The following is a 23,599-nucleotide window of genomic DNA, read 5'->3' as shown; positions in this document are numbered from 1 at the left end:
AGGTCACACAGGTAGCACTTACCTGGATAGGTATTTGTACTTGCATCTTGAGTTTCTGCTACTTTTTTTCCTGTAGAAGCCATGTAATGTAGGTCTGCTGAAGTAGTAATTGCTTCCCTCATTGTGTCTAAAATGTGATAATACACAATATGTGTGTACAAATAATGCAAGAATTAGAAATCTGTGAAAGGAATGACATTAACTCAAAACTAAGGGTTCCAACAGATTTTTATTTGTACACCTGACACATAATTTTAACATTTCTCTAGCCATACTTTATGAATGATTTCAAGAAAAGTTTGCACTACTCACCTTACATGAATATGCAACTGTACTGAAACTTACAATGCTACATTGAATTAAAATCAAGGCTCAGTTTAGATGTCTAATTTTTAAATTAAATATTTCAGTATGCTGTATAACAACAACTTGTTTCATATTTTAAAACAGGACAAATATTTGTTACATGTATACTTTAATTTTTAGTTGATGTTTCTATTGAGCTTTGCAAGCCAATATTTCTCTAAGGCCAAATTTTAAAGAATGGATCACATTTTGTCCTCTGATAGAACTAAATATTGTGAAGAGTTACTGCACTAGAAAGACGCAAATCTTTCTATATGCATGGTCTTAATTCTGCAAGCCAGAAATATTGTAAGCATTCATTTTCTTTTGAAAGAGTCATACATTTCCTCTAATTAGAAGATGCAGACAAATAAAACTGGAATAATATCTTTTAAAAACAAATATAGAGATCTAGAATTTGAAAACATTGTTTATAGCATTCTTCTGATGAATCACATGAACAGAAATCCCTGTGACCCATACTTAATGAATTCACTCAAAATATTGTAATTATTTTGTGAAGTCTATAGTTTATAAACATACATGCAAGATTATCACTTATTTTTAAGAAAATTCTTAAAATTCCACAATTTTCTAGATAATTGTTCTGAGCTCACAGATAACTGATATGAGATCTTAAAGCTGCCTGTATCTCTCTCCACACCAATCCCCTAAAAACTAACTACCCCAAAAAAGACAGAGCATCTGTTGTGCATCCTGAAAGGTTTTCATAATTTTCTGGTGAAAGATCCCATAAGCCATCATGCTATATTGCACACAGACGACATAATTCAATTTTTTAAGATCTTGGTTACTATAGAGTTTTCCCTTGAAATCTAACAAACTTCTGGTCCTTGATTTATTTTATTTAAGAATTCTAAGCATTAAAACAACTTGTACTTGCCCATTGAAATGAAAACATCATCTTGAGGGTAAGACGCAGATTTTGTGTGTTGATCCTAATGTAAGGAGAAAAAGAATTGTCTGAAAAAAATAGTTCCAATGCCAAACGCTTTCTTGATGCTGTTAACTTTCCAATATACCTCATTTGAGTGATGATTTAAAACAAAGGAGCAAACAAATCATAGTAACATACTTTTCTTACTCCCTTTTTAATTCTTCTAATCCAATTCAATTTAGTGGAATTATTGACTACATAACATTCTTTCCCATATGTATTCTGGCAGTGTTCTAGCTTGAAATCTGGTACTTTAAAGGATAACCCCCAAATATGTTAAAAGATACCAAAAAGGCCTAGGCAAACAAAAAGTAGAAGTGAACAAATCAATCCCCAGGTTGACGAAGACTTTCTCTTCTCAGTTTCTTGGCTGAGACAGAACTAAGGCCTCATACTCCCCTCATCCTCACTCTTATATTGTCATTTTCTAGCCTCATGTGAAGAGTAATGCCTAGGTCATTTGTCCTAGTATTACTGCTAGGCTAAACGTAATTTTTCTTTTTAATCCATTAGCATTTGTGTATATATTAAAATGTACACACAGGCAAATATTCTGTCAAAATAGACAACTTCACGTCCCAGGAAAAACGAAAGCAACCTTGGAATACTTCATAGAAAGAAATCTCTTGTTTACAGGAAATATAAGTGTATGAATGAAAGACGTAAACTCTTTCTAGGCTAGAGCCTGGAAGAGATTCACATGGTTGTTTTGGTTTACAGTTTTCTGCCTCCTTCTTTCCTGTTGGAAATGGAAATGGCAAAGAAAAAAACATTTTTCCATACCTTAGTCCCCGCTTCAACAGCCACCACTGTATCACAAGTACTGATGATGGAGTCATCTGGACGGAAGGACACACTTGGTTTCTTCTTTTCCTCCATTTCTTCCATTTGTTTCTTATCACGCCTCTTTTGTCTGTCAACATATTAATTGTAAACTAAAAAAAGAACCGCACTGAAATAATAAAAATACCTATAGTTGTTTTCTAAGAACTACTACCTGTTAAGAAATATACACTGAAATAAAGGTAGAAAAGACAAAAACAACTGTTGCATACAGATCAGTTCAAAGCACTACTTTTGCTTACTATAAATTTACATAAAATTCAAATTGGAACACAAGAGGTTCCACTTACATTTGAGAAGAAACTTCTTCTCAGTGAGGGTGACAGACACTGGAACAGGCTGCCCAGAGGGGTTGTGGAGTCTCCTACTCTGGAGATATTTAAGACCTGCCTGGACACATTTCTGTGTAGCCTCATCTAGGTGTTCCTGCTCTGGCAGGGGGATTGGACTAGATGATCTCGAGGTCCCTTTCAATCCCTAACATTCTGTGATTCTGTGTTGTAGGAACTCATAAAAATACTCAACAATCACATCAAAATCTTTTAATTGTCTAATACACTATTTATATCAGATACCACAAACTGCATAACATACCATAAGTATATTTTGTGTATAATAAAATTATCATTACTACACAAAATGTGTATAAGGAATCTATAAGAAATACTCTAGCAAAAATCAAGCCCCTATCATAATTGAAATTTTCTAATTAACTATTTTACTTAAAAGGTTGCAAATTTTCTTTCATTTCTGATACTCAGATAACAATTGTAGACTCAGCATTTCAGCTGATTATATCAAAACAGGTATTCTAAACTCCAGCTGCAGTTACTTCCATACCAATTGTTCTTTCACATTAAGAGTGAAAAACTCATCTTACAGTCTGAGTTTCCAAGTGCCAGGGTTAGAAATGCATCATAATCAGAAGAAAGTGTTCTGTTCTAGATGCACTAACTCTTCTATGGAAAACACAGATCTGTTGACCATTGGGGATCTACTCACATTATATGAGAACCAAGCAATATGCAAGCAGCTTAAACAAACTCTTTTAACTGCTTGTGCAATCAATTAGTAATAATAAGTCAAAAGAAGCTTTCAGAAAAAGTCACAGCAGAACTGACAGAAAGTAATAAGTCAAATTTCATAAGTAATGAATTTCACAGGAATTTTGCTAATTGCTGTCTGGATTCAGAAACACAGCTCATATCCTGAACTACATTGAAAGAGCACAACCCATTCCTTCTTGAAGACTACTACTAACAGTGACAATATGCACTGCGGACAGTAGCCTATTAAGATTCACTGTGCAAGTCGCAAAGTATTTAATAAAAAGTATAATAGCAAATAACCAGATGACAAGACTCTAAACCAGCCATCAGTATGAAAAACATTCCTCTTGAATCTTCTTCCTATCAGACTGGTAAAATAACAACAACCTCTTCATGCCCTAATGCTATACTACCCCTGCTGTGCCTTTACTAATATTTGCTATTTTATTCTCCCCCAAGAAAATCACATTCAATCCTACTTTATTTGAAGCTGCTGCAAAAACTCCCACTGATTCCAATGCTAGAAGGTATAGGTTACCACTAAATCTTTCAAAATGAAGACCCACTTCAAAAGTTTGGCTTGCCTTTTTCTATTATTCTGCACATCTCTTAGTTCAAATGGTTCAACATCAGTTTTCAGTAACTGGATAGGCTGAGTTTGGTCTTGTCCAAAGGAAGCACTAGGCACAGTATGATACTGATAGCGCTGCTCAAATGCAATGAGATCTTGAAGTGGAATGAGTTTTGGTGCCTGAAAATGTTCAGAGAGAGAAAAAAAAAAAAAGAAAAAATTTTACAGGAAACAGAGAGGGGAGACCTTAGTCAGACTGCATGGAAAAAGCAGGTCCAGTTTGGATCTCAATTATAAAAAAACAGCTGCTGTAGCAATTTGTGAAAACATAATGTGAACAGATCAGACCAGAACCTCAGCTAATGTGTAGATGTGCAAACCATTTTATGAATGTAAACTAAACATATAAATTTACTCCACAGAACATATTTCACTAATATTTGCATTTCTAATGTATGTAGTCGAGGATGAAAGTAGGAGTCATGCAATGTAGACGAGAACTGAAGAAGCACCTTTCAAGGAAAAACACTTCCATTCTTTTCAACTGGAATGTGCAATATCTTTCAAAACATCAAGTTCTCAAAATCCAGAAGACAAGGTTTTCTTACCAAGCCTTTTAGCATTCCATTTCTGCGCTTACAAAAGAGGATTTCTTACTGCATTTTTTTGCATTTCTGTAAATAAAACCTTTTAAATTTCCGTAAAAACAGAATATTTTTTACCTTATAAATATTATCCAGTATTTTAGATGGTAAGTTCCTTATGTTCATTATGATGATGAACTATGGAATATAGAATCAATCTAAGGTCATTAAAAACATTTCCCAGCTTGCAGCCTGCATTATATTTATGTGCTAATAAGGAGGTACTTTAGCTCCGGACCCCTTCTGGTAGCTTTGCTCAGCAATTCCAGATTCCACAGTCTGGAAACATTAAGTTATAACAACGCATAAAAAGCCCTACCACTTAGAAAAATGTATTATTAAAATCCAATACCTTCTTTTTTTGAGTTAAATTAGCATGGAGTAGAGATATTCCTGTGTGCTGTAGTACTTCTCTGCAGTCAGTCTCCTTTGTTGCAGGTTTAGCAGGTATTAAAGTAGCAGAGATTGGCTGCCTTACAGCCGGTGGAAGTTTAGTTACTGGGTCAAATTGCAAGTGCAACAGTGGAATACCAGCCAGGTTCTGAGTGATCAGTGCTTTCTCCATATTCACATTTCCAGGGAACTGCTGCAGACGTGAAACTTCTTGCTGTCCTTCATACTGATCTAGATTCAGGTGTTTGGGAGGTCCCCTTTGCACTGTTTCTGCCCATCTTTTTTCCTCCTCATGAATTTGCCTTGGGATCTCAGGAACATATATGCTCATGTTCAAATCTTCTTTAGACTTACTCTTTTTTGGTGTGTACAATGACTGATGGTTCCATAAGGAACCCGATGAACTCCAAGCTACTCGTGGTACTGGAGGTGGTCTCGCAGAAGCTGATGACATTTCTATTGGATGTAAAAATGCTGGTTTGAAATGATAACTTGATTCAAGCTTAAGCAAAGGAAATCCATTTGAGTAATTCAGGTTTTTTTCAATAGGGATAAGCTTCAGTGTTTTATGGATGTCTGAGGAAGGAGCTAGGAGATGAAGTGGTTTAGCAGGTGCTGAAGAATGCAAATCTTGAGATGGTGGTATAAATCCTGTTTCTTTGCTGTGGCTGTCTAATAGGCTTAAAGAAACATTCACGTCCAGATGATTCTAAATCAGATAAGCAAACAAAACAGCATTTACAAGCAGCCATGCAGTAAATATGCACAAAAATGGTATAAATCTTTTTTGTTTACAGCAATCACTAAAAAACCACTTTCCTAATATAAAAGGACAGATAACATGTCAGATATACAGAACAGACTTCATAAATGACACTTTGATATACCCACTTTTATATGGCCATTGTCGCTTTCATCTCTTAAACTAGCCCTTGGTTGAAAATCCGGGCTCTTTTGACCAGGTGTTCCTTTATCTTCTTGAGTGGGCAGTTGTGTTTTCAGAGGGCCATTGCCTTTGGCAGAGTGTGCAGGGTGGCATCCTTCCAAGTGATCAGATTGTTGCTGTTGCAAAATTTGTTGCACATTTGGCAGGTTGGCAAAGGATGACTGCACTATTTGCATTAAGCTCATGAAGTTGATCTGTTGTAGCTGGATACGTACAGACAAAGTTAACACTGTAAACAACTTTAACAGGAATCTTAAAAAAAAAAAAAATCTATGTCTAGGCTATAACTGTTTGCTATCAGGTCAATATGTGCATATAGGTGACAAAATAAAAAACATCATAAAATTTCAGTAATGATTCACTTGTAGGATAATTTATTGTACTGAACTTCCTTTTAAGATACATTAAATACCTGCCACAGACAGGTTGTGCTAAAGCAAGACAATTTTCTTTACTTTTTTGGTGAAGTTTAAGTAAATCTAAAGTCACATAAAATTGTCTCAATTTACTAACAAAAATTAAATCCTCGTATAGCTGCAAAGTAACTACAGCTTCAGAATTTTTCCTAATCTATACTATTAGAGCACTCTCAGTTATGTGAACTAGAACATATTCACAGTTTTATTATTATATTACTTTTTCTAGAGTCAAAAGTAGGAGTTAAGTCTAAAATAAGTTTTCACACTAGTTTATGTGGAACTGGAAATCTCTTTTGAAAACAATCACAAACAGAATACTTTTAAAACACTAATTATCTCAATTGTTCTAAATAACAGTTTGTACTGTGAACACTGTTTTTAGTAATGAGATCCTCTCACCTGAACTAACTTAAACATTTCATCTTGGAGCATCTGCCTGACAGTCTCTGATGTGTTTAGCTTCTCTTCTGTAGGGACTTCTTCCTGAGCTTCTTGCTTCTTTGCACAAGCAGAGGTGTTGGAGGCAACACTCGACATAGTTGGCACAACAGTTTGAGAAGGCTGACCATCATTTAGAGGAATGTCTGTATTACTTAAGAAGGAAAGAAACAAAACATTCATAGTTCAGAACATACTACATGAGATTGTCTTAAATCAGTCCAGAAAATTTTCAAGATATCTTCATTTTTCTAAAGTATAATTAACTTGTAGGAACAATTTAATAATTAACACTGCACAATCTTCATTGGAGAGTATGGATGACTATTTTGCCAAACACTTCCTAATATACTGAATTAAAAACAGTAGTAAAATGTATGTCTTACCCTTGCAACTAAAAAAATCAGATATCTGAAATGTTGTATTTACTAGAGATACAGACAGAAAACAATGCTTTGACAGAAAGAGGGTCTAGTTTGTCACAAAACCAAACAGCTGATTGAAAATGGAGGACAATGTTATTAGTTGAAATAAGAGAGAGAGCACATATGTACTTTAATTTAAATAATTAAATGTGTCTTTATATATTTGGAATTAAAAATCAACAACAAAATTTCAGATCATAAACAATTAAAATAATATGTACCAGATGATAGAATATATTGCATTTTCTCACAGAGTTAATTAGATCTTTTGGTAGGTAAAAACTATTAAGCAGATGAAGTCCTCAATAGAAGGAGTGTTAGGATTTACATTCAGTTATAAAGAAACTGAAGGACTTTACCTGCATTAACAGAAACTGATCCCAAACACATTTCTCTAAGAAAAATGCTGACATTGCTAAGGGTACAGGCAAATTTTTGAGGTTTTTTCACAGCTAAACAGGATGGCCTCCAAGCATGTTAAGAAAGAGAAGTAACTTTGAAAAGGTTTTGCATATATAATAGGTGTGAAAGGGCACAGGAAATCTTCTGGAAGACATTAGGAATGTGTAAGCAGGGCCTGAAACCCTGTAAGTTTGAGAAAAGTTTGTGGTTTTTTTTTTTCCAAAAGCTCATATGAAAAACTCAAGACAGAAACTAGATCAGAGACACATGAAAATGGAATCCAAAGAGATGCATGGTTCAGACCTTCCTCTAAACTGAATGTGTTTAAACTGAATCCCTTTTCCCAATTCCAACATTCTCTTTGTTTACAGAATACTATGTATACATTTATGCGTATCTAGCAGTTGCTGTAGGACATACACATTTTAATAATTTTATAAAAAGATGAACATTCATCTATAATGTTAATGTTTATGTATTTTATGTAACAATATACCTTCCACAGTAATATTATATAATTATAATGATTCTGTCTGGAACCAGAAACCGGAAGTCTCATTTCTCTTGAATACTGGTAGCTCTGAATTAACAATTTTGAGTCACGTATTCTGGACAACATACAAGAAGAGTATATATGATTCTCAACCACTAGAGTAAAAAGTTTCAGAAAAGGCTACTTAGTACTACGTTTTGCAGGTACAGCATGCTATACCAAATATTTTGTAATCAAATATACAGATGATGTTACTTCAGACTGAAAATTCAACATGGATAATCAATTTTTTATTATATAAAACAATATAGGTTTATCTTACCTGGGAACTCCTGCATCTTGTTCTAAAGAGAATGAGTGAGAAACGGTGCTAGTAACAACCTCAGTCATGCTATAAAGGAAGCAAAAAATATTATTGTAAATACTACAATGATTTGTTATGCTGTTTATTTTCATTTCATATACATCTACATACATATATGTGTGTGTAATCTCCTGAAAAAGTATTTTAATTAGTATGAGATAAAATACCTGAGAGCCACCTGATCATAGCTATACTCATCTGCATTGCTTCAATTACTGTGTTACACTGCAACCTGAGCTGGCAAATATTGACATTTGTGCTTTGTCTCCCTAGCAATCAAAACTGAATCAAACAAAAGCACTGAAAAGGTTCTGGCTATTCAACACAAACAGCAGGCAAACAAGAGGCTGATCTGAGTTGACAAAAGAGAAAATCCAATTTAAGCAATATGGTTCACATCATTATGATCTGCATTCCTAAAAAAGAACAGTCAGTATCACAAGAAATCATTAAGGTGCATCTCATGTGCAGTTATTTTTGTTTCTTTCAAATCAAAATATATCAGTTTAAAATAGAAGATTCTAAGCCTTTCTAAAACTATGCCACTTAAAAGTTTTCCACAAACATTATATAGACACAGGAATATTTATATGCCATCATAATTATTAAGATTTTTCTAAATATGAAGACATTCAGGGATTGTATATCAGAGGAAAAGGTTTCATTATTACAAATTTGGTGGGCTCAAGAATAAACCTAATTGAAATTATAAAAATAGGTTGATATATTTCTGTCATTAAAACAAACAAACAAAAAAATCTCAAAAGATCAAGATTCATCATAGTAAATATAACAAACCCTGTGTTTACAGAATATAGAGTTTCTTCCCTTGAAAAACTTTAAAGAAATCAAACTGAGCAATAACCTGTTCTAATAGACAACAAGACAATCAGGTTTATGGACTGTTTCTATAATTGTAAATACATTGTGTTATAAATGTACAGATATTGTACAACATAATATTTTTAACAAGTTCATAGAGAAGTAAATTTTTAAAGTTGTGTAAAATACCTCCTGCTCTCTTTCAGGAGCTAACAAGTTTATTGCTGTATCAATTTTTACTTCATCTTCTGCTTCCTAGACACTAACCTCTCTCTTCTACATTGTGTAACAAGTTAACTGTTAACATTTCCTAGAATAACATGTATCTACTTGTATTTCGGCTGAAGATTACACACAGATTTCAGGTCTGAAGAAGGAATTGTGCATCTGAAAGCTTTTCCAGCTATTCTCTATCCTTTTCCCAGCTGAAAAAAATAAACCTTCCCACAAACTATACCTCTTTTATTTGATCGTTACTAAAATAACCACTCATCTACTCAGAATCTTGTGTATGTGAAATGCCTGTATGTGTGAAATAGAAGATGACTGAAATTTTGTTTCAAACTCCGTGTTTATTGATATAAACAACATCAAGAACCCACTGAGACTTGACTGGATATGACAACTAACAAAACTAACTTAGATTTTTAAGCAAAATTAAAAGAGAAATTAAAACAACAACAAAAATCTCTCACACATTCTGTTTGGCCTTTCCTTCCTTTTTTTCTTCTGCCTTTTCATCTTCCTGAAGACTATCAACATCTGAAACAGAGACCTGTTGGAATATACAAAGATGCATCTGAATTTCTAAATTTTTATATCCCATTTCTGCTTAAATAAAGTCTTATTTGATTAGCCTAAAGTAAACATACCAGCCACTTGAAAAAATCTGACTGAAAAATAATCAAAATTACATACATATCAGAGGACAACTACAGATCAGAAATGAGATATCCTACTGTATCTTTTTAAGTCACTATTATTAGTTTTATTTTCAAATTCATATCCATGTAGCATCCTGCTAACCTCGCACACCCTAGGTAAAGATGAAAAATACAGAAACAACCTTATTGTACACAAGCTAACTTCAAACTAAGAAATTGAAACAAATGCAGGACTTTACACATGCCACAGATTCATTATGGCAAAATGCATTGTAGAATTGAAGACCACAATACATCTATTCTTTCTAACCTCATTAACAGCAGTGAAAATCTAGAGTACTACTGGCATTGCAATTCACATTTCAGCATAAAAGCCCTTAGTCAATTCCAAAGACAGGAGACTTACAATCAAAGATGATGCATGAAAAAAACAGGGTTTGTTTACAGATCTAGACTGAGTTTTCAGACAGGAGCAAAATAAATATCTTTATATATTCAATTTAAAAGCAAGCAAATATGCAAACAAGTAGTAGAGTCTTTACTTAATCACCCTATGACAACTTCAGAGACAGCACACATTTTTAAAGAAACAACTTTCTAGTATAACCTGATTAACCAGAAGACCATCTGACTTTTTTTTTCTTATTTTCTTCTTTAATTTACATGTGCTTGTATATATGCATGCATAATCTTATATATATATATATGTACTGTTATACTTTATATAGATTTAATGTAATTTGTATCTATGTATAATGATGTATATATATTATATGTAGGCATACATATTCCATTTTACAATGAACCAGTTTACACAAGTGCTCACAGCAGATCTCACTTCACTGTTTAATTACTTATAACTTTTATTATTGACTTAGGTAGAGAAAAAAATTCACCTATCTTAAATACTTTAAGCCCTCAATTTCTTATGTTGAGGAATTTGGGCTATTTTGAATAGGGTATTCATAATAATGAGATGCTTCTATGCAAGATGGTAACTTGCCTTTCCTCTTTGATGTTCTACAGGTTTGATCTTGACAGAGCTATTGGAGCTCTTTGGAGTTTCATACGGTTCCTCAAAGAACTCTACAAAATAAACACAATTACTCTGAATCTGAAAACTACATGACACACAGCACTGTTACATAATTTCTGTCAACTGATCACATTCGTCCACTTTTTCCCTAGTGAGAAGAAAGTGTCTGAGACATGTCTCAGCAAGTTAAAAATTCATTGTATGACTAGTTATGATGCATGCAGCTGAAAAAAAAAGGCAGCTTATTTTCATGGTAGGAATATGATAAACTTAATCTATGCATGCTCAGCTCTTACAATTTCCAAATAGTATTTTACACAGTTGCATGAATATTTTTGGAATGAAAGTAAATGAGAGAATGAAATGTATTAATATACATTGTTCTATCTCCATAGCAAAAAAAGTTACATAAGTGAAAAACTGAGCAGAGAGTCTTGAGAAAGCAATCATACAAAATTTAGTTATAATATAAAATGGATACAATGATAATTCCAATAGAATAACAAAAACTTATTTCAATTTTTCTTATTAAATAAACATAGGTACATATCATACTATTGAGGGGAAGCTACCGTTTTATATGTCAGACCATAGTAAAATGATATACCATAAAAACAAACCTGCTCTTTCTGATGTTACATCTAACTCCTCCTGAACAAATGGTTCCACTTCATTAAGATCTTCAGTCACATGAGGTACAGAATAATTCCCATTATTAATATCCTTCTTATCAAAATATCCTGACTTTGTAGACAATCTGGTAATTGGAATTACAAAACATAATTATCAATAGAACTAATGTCAGTATCTGACTTCCAGTATGCTATTCTTCTCAGATTGCAGGCTAGTGTATAATTCAAAATAAACACTGCTGTGAAGTAATCAATTTTCACATCAGTTTTCTCTCTAAATTTCACTTAAACCAGGATTATTATATTTTTTGTATAGCTGTGATATTTTGGTGACATTAATGGCAGTCTTTCAGATGGGTTGTTTCCAGTAAAATGCTATCAACATGTAATATCTACCAAAAATGGAAGGCAGAAACTGCACCATAACTACAAAATCATCTCGTTAAGATTACGTTTGTCTCTCTCACAGAAACCTCCTTTATTAAAAGAAAAAACAAATTGTCAGGGAAGATGCACAATAATGTCTCAGAATACTGATGTCAAATGTGTTTCTTTATTGCAGCAAACAAAAAGAAATGTCACAAAGGACTTCAGGTTAAGGAAGCTCCACCCTCAGAACTTTGTAAGATATTAACAAGTAAAATACTTACTGCCTTTTCCATCAGTTTTTCTGATGTGCACACAGATGAACATAGCTTGATTACAGATTCAGGGAAAAATAAACTAAGGCTGTAAATTCTCACCTCAGCACAAACAAAATTACACTAGAGAGAGTGCAAGTTATCCGAATACTTTGAGAAAACCATGATACTGACTATATCAGAAATCTAGATTCCATTTCTACATCACTAAGTTTATAAACAACCCTATACAACTCACTTCATATGCAACACCTACATTGTTTTCTACCTAAACATATGTATGCTGATGAAGAATATTTAGTCTGCTTCATGAGGCTGTAAACAATAGGCATGATTTTGACTTTGAACTCAACATAAAACATGTACATAACATGTAATAACTGCACAACTCTTCATACTGGCATGCTGCTTAGCTAAGGAATTAAGCTCAACTAGAGTTCTTAAGTTAAAAAAAAAAAAAAAAAAAAAAATTACCCAGAACCACTTTCAGAAAGATCATCATAGGCTTGTGCACTCTGGACATCAAGAGGAGGACTGGCCAGTACGGAAGAGCCTTCATCCATACAACTTCCTTTCTCTGTCCTTGACTGGGCTTCTGATAGAGATGCAAATTCTTTCAGGTATTGATTATCTGGACTCTATTAATAATAATTATAATGAAATTTCAGTAGTTAGAAAAAAAGATACCTGATACCTGAAAAAAAATAAAAATCCTAGTGACCTTTAAAGGAAAGTCTACTAAGCAATATTGTAGGTTTTACTGAAAGCAAAATTATGAGGCAAAAAGCGTATGATTTTCTTTACTGGCATAACTAACTTGTGCATTTCATTGACAGTTACCCCATCCTCTTTCTTACCTTAAATTTTATGCTCTTTGCTTGAGATCCATCTCTGTATAACTGTTCTAACAGCCACAAAGAAGTAAGGATGGCAGCTGCTGATGTTCTCACATGTACCATTGGGAGAATTTCTTCTAAGGAAACTTGTATATTGTAACCACAGAGCAGTCTTTTATCAGACCATCTGATCATCCACTCAAGCAATTTTGCAATATTGCTGAACTTACCCATCAATTCTATAGCTAGTTCTTCTCCTGGTACAGTATCACCTCTATCAACCACTTTGTAAATGTACTTAGATGTTGCCTGAGTTTGCAGGCTAGAGGAAGTATGGTTAGAAAAGGTCTGGCTTGCTGATGCAACTCCTTGATTATCACTCTGAGCTCTGTAAATTGACTTGTGTTTTAAACCAAATAATCCTTCCTTAAGTCCTTTCATTAAGTTACGCACACAAGGTTCTGTCATGTGTACAACAGACTGTACCATGGTTGGATTTTCCAAAATATCTTGGTTTTCATGATGGGCAGACACTGTTTCAGGATCAAAATGTGCCAGGGTGACGGTATAGGAAGACCCTGGTCTAAACACACTTTGGCTTCTAGTTTTGCTTTGTCGACGTTTTAGTGTTGTATGAACATCAAAAAAGAGAGAGTTTAATTCATGCTCTCGAAGAAGTCCAGAAAAGCTAGTAAGAAACGGAATTCCAAGCTCACTGTGCTTTATCAGGTCTCTCTCAAGAACATAACTCAAAAAGAGTTCTAAAAAATTAACATATTCATCATCATCACGCTCAAATTCCCATGCACCAACTATAGGCAAATTACATTGATTATGCAAGTCTTTTTTATATACTTTGTCTTTGTGTTTTGTTCTCCAGTTAAGAGCCTTTATTTTGCCTCTGGTATTTTTGCTACTTATTTCTCCTTGTCTCTGATGTTCATTATCCCTGTTAGAAAACAAACATAAGCACTGTTAGCACTAAAACCCATTTTGAGAAGAATCACATGACGAAATAGGTAAATGCAGAATTAGTTCCTTTTCTTCCTCTACTGTTAATAACAGGAAACTAAGAAGTCTAAATTTACATTAATACAATGCTAAAGTGACAAACTAATACAACGCAAAATCCATTGTTTTACATAGACAGCAGCTCAGCAGTATCATATACAAACACAGTCATAGCTGATAACAATTCACACTTCAGTAACACATAATATCAACAGAACATCAGCAGTTTTAAGAACCAGTAAGTTTGTAATTCTTCATTTGATAAATTACCGAAAGTGACGATTACCTTGTTGGGTGGAAATATTACTTGAACAATAAGAGCCAACATTTTGGTTTTTGTGTGGGTTTTTTTGTGTGTGTTTGTTTTTTGTTGTTGTCATTGTTGGGTTTTTTTGGTTGTTGCTTTTTAAAAAATTTAAATAGAAAGCTTTCTGCTGCCATGTTTTGCCTACCTTTGGAGTGAAGGTGATCGAGCTCTCATTTCTTCAGTAATCAATGCATCAGAAAGCATATCTGCTGTGTCAGCATCACTATATACCTGAGAATTCCCAAGATCAGTAAGTGTGCTTTTGCTTAGACTGGTGCCTAATGAGAATCTGTCATAACCATGTTCCTCATCATCTGCTGCTCCCTCTTCTGCTGGCTCCCAAATATTAATTTCTATTGGGCCTATATTCCTTACTACACATCTCAGGGCCTTCATTCTCGCTTTTTCGGTAGCCTGTATAACAACAGACATAATTCCTTCACCTTCAGAACCTATTGAAAAAAAGAAAATCAAGAGATTAAGTGCAAACTTCCCAACTTTCAGTGATTCTCTCAAATTGAGACTTGAATGAACTTTGAATCATGATAAATTATAGCTATTTAGAAATACAGACAGAAACTGTGGTAAAGAGAAGAAACACCAGCAGTTTGGAAGTCATCATATTCTGTTATTGGTACAGACATATCAGAAAGAAAATATGGAATATGACACAAAACTCTCTCAAAGTTGTCTAACAATAATTGTTTTACACAGCATATGAAAGAATGTATTGTAACAAGCTAATTGAAAATATGGTAAAAATGAAAGTTTATTTAATATGTTCTGAAAAAGGATGCACGTTACCTTTAACAATACTTTCTTTGAGTCGCTGCTGAAGTCCATGGTATTTATCTCTTAGTGGAACTCTTATATCTTCAGGGTTAGGAAATGCTTTTACGAAAATCTCTGCCACCTGCACAAAATAAAGTCGCTTTTCAAGTAGCTAACCTACAAGTAAGGTATAATATCCAACAGAACTTACACCACTAGAGAGCTTAATCAGTAGCTTTTACAAGAGGAAACATTTGTGATAATCTCTATTGCTTTTGTTCCAGCTTTAGTGTCTTTTACCTTTTTGACTGGTGGTAATTCTCCAAGCAGACTTAAAATTACATCTTGAACTAACTCTTCCACATTCATGAACCTGCAGAAAGGAAGCATTCGACAAGCCCACTCCACTGCATTCAGACAATGCTCAACTGTGGAGGCATCATACTCGTTCTTCTTTAGATCCTACAAAAAACACCTTGCTATAGGAACATTAATTGAAAAGAAAAATATATTTCAGCTAAATTATTCATACATTGCAAACTGTAATGATTCTTCTCTAGCCGACAGAAAATAAAAATCTGTAACTTAACTGCCAAACAGAGAGGTTTATGATGCTAGGAGATCAAGATCAAGGTTGCAATGGACCATGACTTACAAAAAAATAAAAGAAGCTTTTTTTTTTTTTAAACCAGACTAGGAAATAATCCATTAATGCACTGAAGAGTCTATTTGCAGTCCTTTAGAGTAAAAGTTGAGGATTTGACTAAACTAGCTGCTACTGATTAAATATACTGAATTACAGGTGAAGTAAATAATTTTACTGTGACTTAAGGTGAACATAAATTATTTCTTGGGAGCAAGATACTTAAGCCAGCCAAGAGGCTTTTTAAATGGATCGGTTTATTTGAAACAGTCAGTGGTTTATATTTCATTTGTCATCTCACACGAAGTGTACAAAAATCAGAATATTCTATTTGAAACAGAGCCATCCTGTTTATTTGAAGTTTGATTTTTCTGGTGATGAGAAATGTTGGACTTGTATTAAAAAGGAAGCAAACTCTGGTAAGGACAACTGGGTTACTAGACTACATAGTAGAAAAATCAACAACTGTACTGTTACAAAATGTATGACAAATATCATGCTAGTTCTTTCTTTTCTTTGACCTCTGACATTAGTTGATGAGGGCATAAGTAGATAAAATGTGATTAAATTTTCATATTTTGCATTCTTCTTTTTGAAAACCATGTATTTCTAATGCACAAAACCTCCATATTTTGGTGTGTTAAATATACATTGGTCAGGAAACACCCAAAATACCTTATCTACTGAGAAAAAAAAAAAAAGGAAGTAAATACTTATGTAGACAACACGTGAAGAAACTGCTGCTTTTCTGGCAGTACCTCTTCAATTATCTGAGTGAAATACCACGCAAGAGCCCAACAGAAATACTGTTAGAACAAAGTAGTTCACATGGACAGCACTATTCTGTAGCATCAAATACATACAACACATTATAGCACTGTGCTAATTTTGTCCTATTAAGCAAAGAAAAGTTCTCACAGAAATATACAATAGATCTTTAGAATTATTCTTATAGCGTTATGCAATTAAAATGTATCTTTATTATATTAGTAGTATAATTACCTTAATGTTTTCCCTTGCAGTTTGGTATTGCCTACAGCTGTAAGATAATCTTTCACGAACATGAAACATCCAACACAATGCACATAGCTCTCTGAACCAACCTATGACACAAATATGCAATGTGGTGAGATTCTATCTACAGAAATGAAATAAAACAGCTTGAGATTTTTAGCTAGAAGAAGGGCATTAAAATTGTCTTAACTGTAGTTAAAGAAAACAAATTACCCATTCTTGAATTTTCAATAGCTCTCTGCAACTAGAGTTCTTTAGTTCCACTTAGGGTTCATGTTCTTTCACACCTGTCAGATCTATAATACACACATCAATTCAGAACTACAACCTTCAGACTAAGAGTTTCGGTAATAAAAGCTGGAAGGTGAATGTGTTTCTGCAAACATTGCAGTATACTATTGCAAGTTTAGAAGAGTTTCTTTGAATCTGTGGATTCTCACTTGTGTTCTTTTTTCCAGCCCTAGGTTGTTATTTTTTATCACATACGAACCTAAAATTTTGCAGGTAATATCATCAAACTGATGGTCTCCAGAAGATGTAGATCTATGGAACACGGTGCGGAAATTGGAGTAACGAAGCAAAGTCTCTGGAAATGGACTAAGTGAAGGAAGAGAGACTTTCATTCGAATCTATGTATAGTAAAAATAAAGAAATAAATAAACAATCAAAAGGGAAATAAAAATCAGTTAAAGTTTTGTATGCATCACAACTAAATGTATAGCCTGTCAGTTATTATCAGAATACTGCCAAGATTAGGAAAATTCCCCTAAGATTGCCTTCCATTTTCTTCAAATCAGTATCCTGAATATTCATTGAAAGGAATATGTTTAGTACGAGCTACGGTAAAAAAATATTTCTGTTTGCATGGTACTCATGATTACCATGATACACATGAGCAACAAAGTATAAGAAGAACTAAGATCCCAACTGAGAAACCAGTTTAAGCCAATAGAGTCCACACTTCTGTCAACCAAGGCAGACTAGTTTTCCCTCCTATTTCAGCTGGTATAATACTTCTGATCACTTCCTGTGCCAGCAATAAGCAGGTGACCATGCAATGAGCACACAGAATGAAATACTTGTCAGTCAGACCAGCTCCTGATCTGGATCACTTCATGAATGCTGGTGCAGGCGGGCTGAAGGAAGGCAGACAGCCACACACACTTCCTTCTGTAGCAAGTCAACTTCCTTTATGTGGATGTGTAACAATGACATAAGAAAAGCCTGAGTTTACAGAAAATATTTTAATCAATATGTTCCGAGTAGAATGAGATCTTGTAAGTCATATGCTCTGTGTGCTAAGATGAACACTTTACCTGGAGTGAGCATCACATTCTCTGTTATTAATTCAGCTCTAAGTGATCTGGAACACACTTCCAGCTAGCAGCTGTAACTCCCAATTAAAATCAGCTTGTTTCTTTCAAATGGAGAGAGAAAGGAGTTTGTGCATTACCAAGTGGGTACAGAAAGACATGTAGAAGGAGACACTTGATGAAGCAGATACTCTACATCTTTAAGTTCTGGTTTCCTAAATGAACTGAACATGGAGTACAGAAACTAGAAGATGGCATTTAACAAACGTGACATCAAAGTCCAGATGAGACTGAATCCTTCTGCAATGCCATTGCAAGCTTGTCAGTAATATTTATGATGGATGAGTTACAAAAATGTAACAAAATATCTCAAGTTAAATGCTTACTTTTTGCATAACTTTTCTTGCCCACTTCAGTTGTTGAGTATACCACTGTGCTGCTGGGCAGGAACATTGAGCGGCTCGGAAGAGCAAGATAATTCGCTGAAGAACTCCTGACACTTTCTGACGACTTTCTCTCTCCATTTTTAAAAGAATGTCATTGCAGTCTTCCTGAAAAAAATGTAAATTTCAATAAAAACTAAACAAAACAAATTAGAAAGGACATATACAATAAGGAAGCTGACCTATATGTTGTTTCTGCTTTTAAGAATATTCCCCTCTTTTAGATCGGAGGTCCTTTATGGAAAAAACACGCTATGCTACTTAAGTAAACGAATGGACATGGAAAAAAAAGACTGAAAAATTAGCTGAAAGGAACCAGAACAAAGATCATGATTATTTCATAAATACATTCAAACTAAGACCCAGTAAAGTTCTATCATGCATGCTTACTTCACTCAGAGATGCTGGCTGAGGACAATATAATGGTGGTGCTGGAAGATAAAGCCTATCTGGAACTAAACCATACAATTTTCTGCTAAGATCCTTGGCAGAATCCATCAGAAGTTGAAATGGCTCTGAGAGAATATCAGCATCTGCCATAACAGCTGCTTTCAGTAGTTCTTGTATGGAACTATAAAGAGCATTTGCATCCTCCTCCTCAATGGGATCTATAAAATATTAAGCACAGAAACCAATAAATTGATGGACTCATATAATACATGGCCTTCATTCTCAGAATTTGCATTCATCTATTACAACATGCACACTGCATCTACTTGCTTTAAGATAAGATCTCTCACATTTGAAAACAGTATTCAATTATTAATTTTAGTTTTTGCCACATTAAGGTGGAATCTATTGCCTTTCTAGATAGAAAACTGATCTTTTCAGCCATGCACTTGCTTAGCATAAAATTCTGGTGAAACATTCTCAGCAAGCAGGAATAAACAAGGAATACTATTAATAAATACTGTAACAACTCTTTAATCAGTGAGCACGATGATCAAGGAAAGGGAAATGCATTTGTATGATCTCTTTTACATATTATTGCTTTTTTTCTTCATCTCCTAGAAGCAGCAGGACCTTTAACATGCATCATTAACTGGCTTCTGAAATTGCTATAATATTACACTGCTCTACTTCCATTTATACTCCTCCTACTACATCAAATATGTGCTGCCAAATCTTTTCACTACCTATCATGCTTAGAGATTGTTATGTACAGCATGTATATGTGTGTCTGTTTGAAATAAAATCCTTGGAAATAAGTGCAAAAGAAGAATCTACACAGAGTTTGTGATACTGTTTAGATAAAGATCAATTAAAATCCACCTGCTGAAGAAACTTGAAATGTGGTTTCCAAACAAAAACAATAGATAGAGATTCTGCTATTAAGGTTTCTGCAAAATGTAAACAAGGACAGGCTGATGGGGGGTTAAGAGTGTGTGTGTGTGGGGGAAGAGGGTACCTGTGAGTGGGTCTGTACTAGAAAACTGAGTGGGGCTGGGGCTTTGGGGGCTCATATACACAGATGCCAGAAACTTGTGAGACTCTGCTACTGTGTCTAAGCCCAGCTGCTGGAGGGATCCACATCGTACACATAGGTATGTACACGCAGATCTTCATCCTGACTAGCAAGAGAGGGAAACAGGACAGGATTGTTGGTGCTGTTTGTGTGAGCACTGAACATGTCTGCAGCTGTTGATCTGTGTGGCCAGTTGTATATAGGTATTGTGTATGTGTGTTTGTGTATGTGCCTACTGGGAACACATTCTTAGCTAGCTGTTGGACCTGGGGCCATGAAGCTGTCAGGCAATAAAATATCGACTCCTTCCAACAGAAAGCAAAGGCAAAAATTAAACACCATCATGTAACTAATTTTAAGTAGGATGATACTTTCCATGCTGTTCATACATTCACATTTGCCTCAGGGCATTTTTTTTGTTGTTTTAATGAAGCTTCATTTGTCTTCCAAACTGAAGTTAATCAACAAATATAGTCAAACAAGGTTTAAGCTGATAGGCATGAAGAAAACAAGATTGGTTATACAGTTCATTTTTAGAATGATCAAAGCCAAAACCCAAATCCCTATAAAATTTAAGTATTTAAATGCACTATAACACTAACACACACATTGGAGAAGACCAGGTAGTTGTTTATTTTAAAGATATCATATAAAACTAGATATGCAGTGAAATAACATGAGAAATAAACACAATTATTTATAACTTTATGTACCTGTAAACTGCTTGTATTTAATACATCCGGATGTTTCAGGAGTAACTGGCTGTCCTAACAAAGATTGTAACTTTTCCTGAAAGGTCTGCATTGGTGATAAGCTTAATGGCAGGTGATACTCTCTGTTTTTCAGTCTGAAGGTATAACAAGAAACTGATCATTAATAAAAAAGTAAAATCCACAGATAATTTATTGAAGGTCTGTTAAATTAATAGGTAAGACAAAACCCGTCATCTTAACATGTTAGGTCCTACACCTATACTAGAAGTCTGAGAATATGAGTTTTTGAGCCAAAGAATATGCCTTGTTACAATAAGCTTCATGCAAAAAAAAAAAAAAAAAATCAATAACAAAACACAGAATACTAATTTTAAGCTCAAATTTACCTTGAGAATTCAACAGAGTTCTGACAATACAGCTGGTAGGCTACACCAATCGAAACAGACAGTTTCCAGTCCCCAAGTCTGCGTGTTAACCACACAGCCTCTGGAATGAGTCCACCAACAAAGAACAAATCAAGAGCATATTCAGCTGTCCACACAGATGAAAGGTTCTGGTCCCTGACAGCTTTGGTAATGAAGCAGTGTTGCAGTGGAATGATACGAGGAGATAAGTCTGTGACACAAAAAACACATTTTGAAGTTCAAATAAAACTGCATGCTATCAGATGAATAACCTAGAATTCATATGTTCACATGACTTTTGGATTCTTTTCAGTGTACAACTGCTCTTTATTAGAGACACACTATGGTGTTTGTCTGTAGCAGGAAGATGCAGCTCATGCTCTTGATATAACAGTGAGGTCAGAGAAGGCTATTATTATGCTTAGTTTGCAATTATGTGCAAAACTTGTGGGTTATTCTAGCTTTAAATATTTATCATACTGATGGAACATTTGAAGTATGCTACATATGCTTGGGATATTCCAGAGAGCACACATGAGAGAAATGGAAATTCTGAGAGTCTGCCCGGTGTACGCATGCTGTTTGTACTCACTGTGCTGCTTATTGCAGAAGACAGAAAGTTATAGTGCATTTTCAAGAAAATGCACTGTTCTCAGTGCATTATTTTAAGAGAGTGTATCAAAACAAATGGAAGACAAGTTTAGTATCTCTTCTCAAGCTTAGTATCTGCTGCGTTCAGTTTTGGGCCCCTCACTACAAGAAAGACATTGAGGTGCTGGAGAGAGTTCAGAGAAGGGCAATGAAGCTGGTGAAGGGGCCTGGAGCACAAGTCTGATGAGGAGCAGCTGAGGGAACTTGGCGCTTTTCAGCCTGGAGAAACGGAGGCTGAGGGGAGACCTTATCCCTGTCTACAACTACCTGAAAAGAGGTTGTAGCATGGAGGGTGTTGGTCTCTTCTCCCAAGTAGCAAGTGACAGGACAAGAGGAAATGACCTCAGGTTGTAACAGGGAAGGTTCAGACTGGATATTAGGAAAAATATCTTCATGAAAGGAGTTGTCAGGCATTGGAACAGGCTGCCCAGGGAAGTGGTGGAGTCACCATCCCTGCAGGTGTTTAAGAGACATGTAGATTAGGTTCTTAGGGACATGTTTTAGAGGTGGACTTGGCAGTGTTATGTTAACATCTGGACTCAATGATCTTAAAGGTCTTTTCCAACCTAAATGATTCTATTATTCTGTTCCACAGATGACATAATTCAATTGCATATATCAAACTACTAACTTAAAGTACCAAAAAAATTTTCAGTAATCAAGAGATGCAAAGCAATAATCCTACGGATAGACAGACAAGTCCCTCTACAAAAACACCTGGAAAAACTAAGTTATTTTTAATTTACAGTTACTGGTGCTGAAACTATAAATCACTAAATTAATGCATAACAGACAGCACTGATGTACATGTGAACAGAATCACAGAATCACAGAATGTCCTCAGTTGGAAAGGACTCACAAGCATCGACTCCAACTCTTGTTCCTGCATGCGACAACCCCACAGTTCACACCACGTGTGTGAGGATGTTGTCAAGTCTCTCCTTGAACACTGTCAGGCTTGGAGCTGTGACACCTCCCTGGGGAGCCTGTTCCAGTGCTCCACCACCCTCTAGGGGAAGAACCTTTTCCTAATGTCTAACCTAAGCCTCCCCTGGCACATCTTCCTGCCATTCCCTCGGGATCTGTCTTTGGTCGCTAAAGAGAAGAGATCAGCGTCTGCCTCTCCTCCCCTTGTGAGGAAGCTGTAGCTGCCATGAGGTCTCCCCTCAGTCTCCTCTTCTCCAGGCTGAACAAACCAAGTGACTTTAGCCACTCCTCACACAGCTTCCTCTCCAAGCCTTTCACCAACTTTGTAGCTCTCTTCTGGACACTCTCTAGCAGCTTTATATCTTTTGTATAAAGAGAAAAATTAAGCACAGCAAATTAAACTGCTTTTAGAGAAAATACCTTGTTTGATGTGAAGTGGATGCAGGATGTCAACGTTGTGTGGGGGAAAGATATATAGCAGCTGATTTGTGAAATAAGCGGCCATGAATCGTGCCATGGATCGAATCACAGCCATAGCTGTTTCAGTATAAACATCTGTTACCATCCATAATTCATGCTGAAAATACTTGGTACCTAAAAAAGCAGGTATCAAATCAAAACATTATGAGAAAAAATATTTTAAATTTGAATGCTAACATTGTTTAATCACAGCTTACAAAACTTCTTTTAAAACAACCAAGGTATAGTATTACTAAATTTCTTGACAAGCTTTCAGTACTTACAGAGCTTAACCTTTTACACTAATTACACACTATATTAATAAAAAAATACTTTA

At 34.9% G+C, this 23,599-nt stretch overlaps 1 protein-coding gene across 1 annotated transcript in view; it reads right to left on the bottom strand.

Moving 5' to 3' along the window:
- CPLANE1 (ciliogenesis and planar polarity effector complex subunit 1) overlaps window positions 1-23,599 on the bottom strand; it is a gene marked incomplete at its 5' end in the record, with an annotated part of 53,592 nt that overhangs the window by 16,214 nt on the left and 13,779 nt on the right. The window contains 23 exons of the mRNA XM_080362950.1: window positions 23-127; window positions 1,250-1,304; window positions 2,087-2,216; window positions 3,780-3,946; window positions 4,763-5,512; window positions 5,695-5,952; window positions 6,568-6,760; window positions 8,249-8,317; window positions 9,808-9,887; window positions 11,000-11,082; window positions 11,653-11,789; window positions 12,780-12,943; window positions 13,163-14,090; window positions 14,605-14,911; window positions 15,264-15,372; window positions 15,531-15,692; window positions 16,876-16,976; window positions 17,378-17,516; window positions 18,587-18,751; window positions 19,034-19,251; window positions 20,822-20,955; window positions 21,208-21,436; window positions 23,224-23,397. Coding sequence (XP_080219076.1) covers window positions 23-127; window positions 1,250-1,304; window positions 2,087-2,216; window positions 3,780-3,946; window positions 4,763-5,512; window positions 5,695-5,952; window positions 6,568-6,760; window positions 8,249-8,317; window positions 9,808-9,887; window positions 11,000-11,082; window positions 11,653-11,789; window positions 12,780-12,943; window positions 13,163-14,090; window positions 14,605-14,911; window positions 15,264-15,372; window positions 15,531-15,692; window positions 16,876-16,976; window positions 17,378-17,516; window positions 18,587-18,751; window positions 19,034-19,251; window positions 20,822-20,955; window positions 21,208-21,436; window positions 23,224-23,397 — 4,857 coding nt within the window. The remainder of the gene's footprint in view (window positions 1-22; window positions 128-1,249; window positions 1,305-2,086; window positions 2,217-3,779; window positions 3,947-4,762; window positions 5,513-5,694; window positions 5,953-6,567; window positions 6,761-8,248; window positions 8,318-9,807; window positions 9,888-10,999; window positions 11,083-11,652; window positions 11,790-12,779; window positions 12,944-13,162; window positions 14,091-14,604; window positions 14,912-15,263; window positions 15,373-15,530; window positions 15,693-16,875; window positions 16,977-17,377; window positions 17,517-18,586; window positions 18,752-19,033; window positions 19,252-20,821; window positions 20,956-21,207; window positions 21,437-23,223; window positions 23,398-23,599) is intronic.

Source organism: Nesoenas mayeri, assembly GCF_963082525.1.
Source record: "Nesoenas mayeri genome assembly, chromosome: Z".
NCBI lineage: Eukaryota > Metazoa > Chordata > Aves > Columbiformes > Columbidae > Nesoenas > Nesoenas mayeri.
The sequence above is the reverse complement of the archived record's forward strand: the minus strand, read 5'-3'. Positions and strand labels throughout refer to the sequence as shown.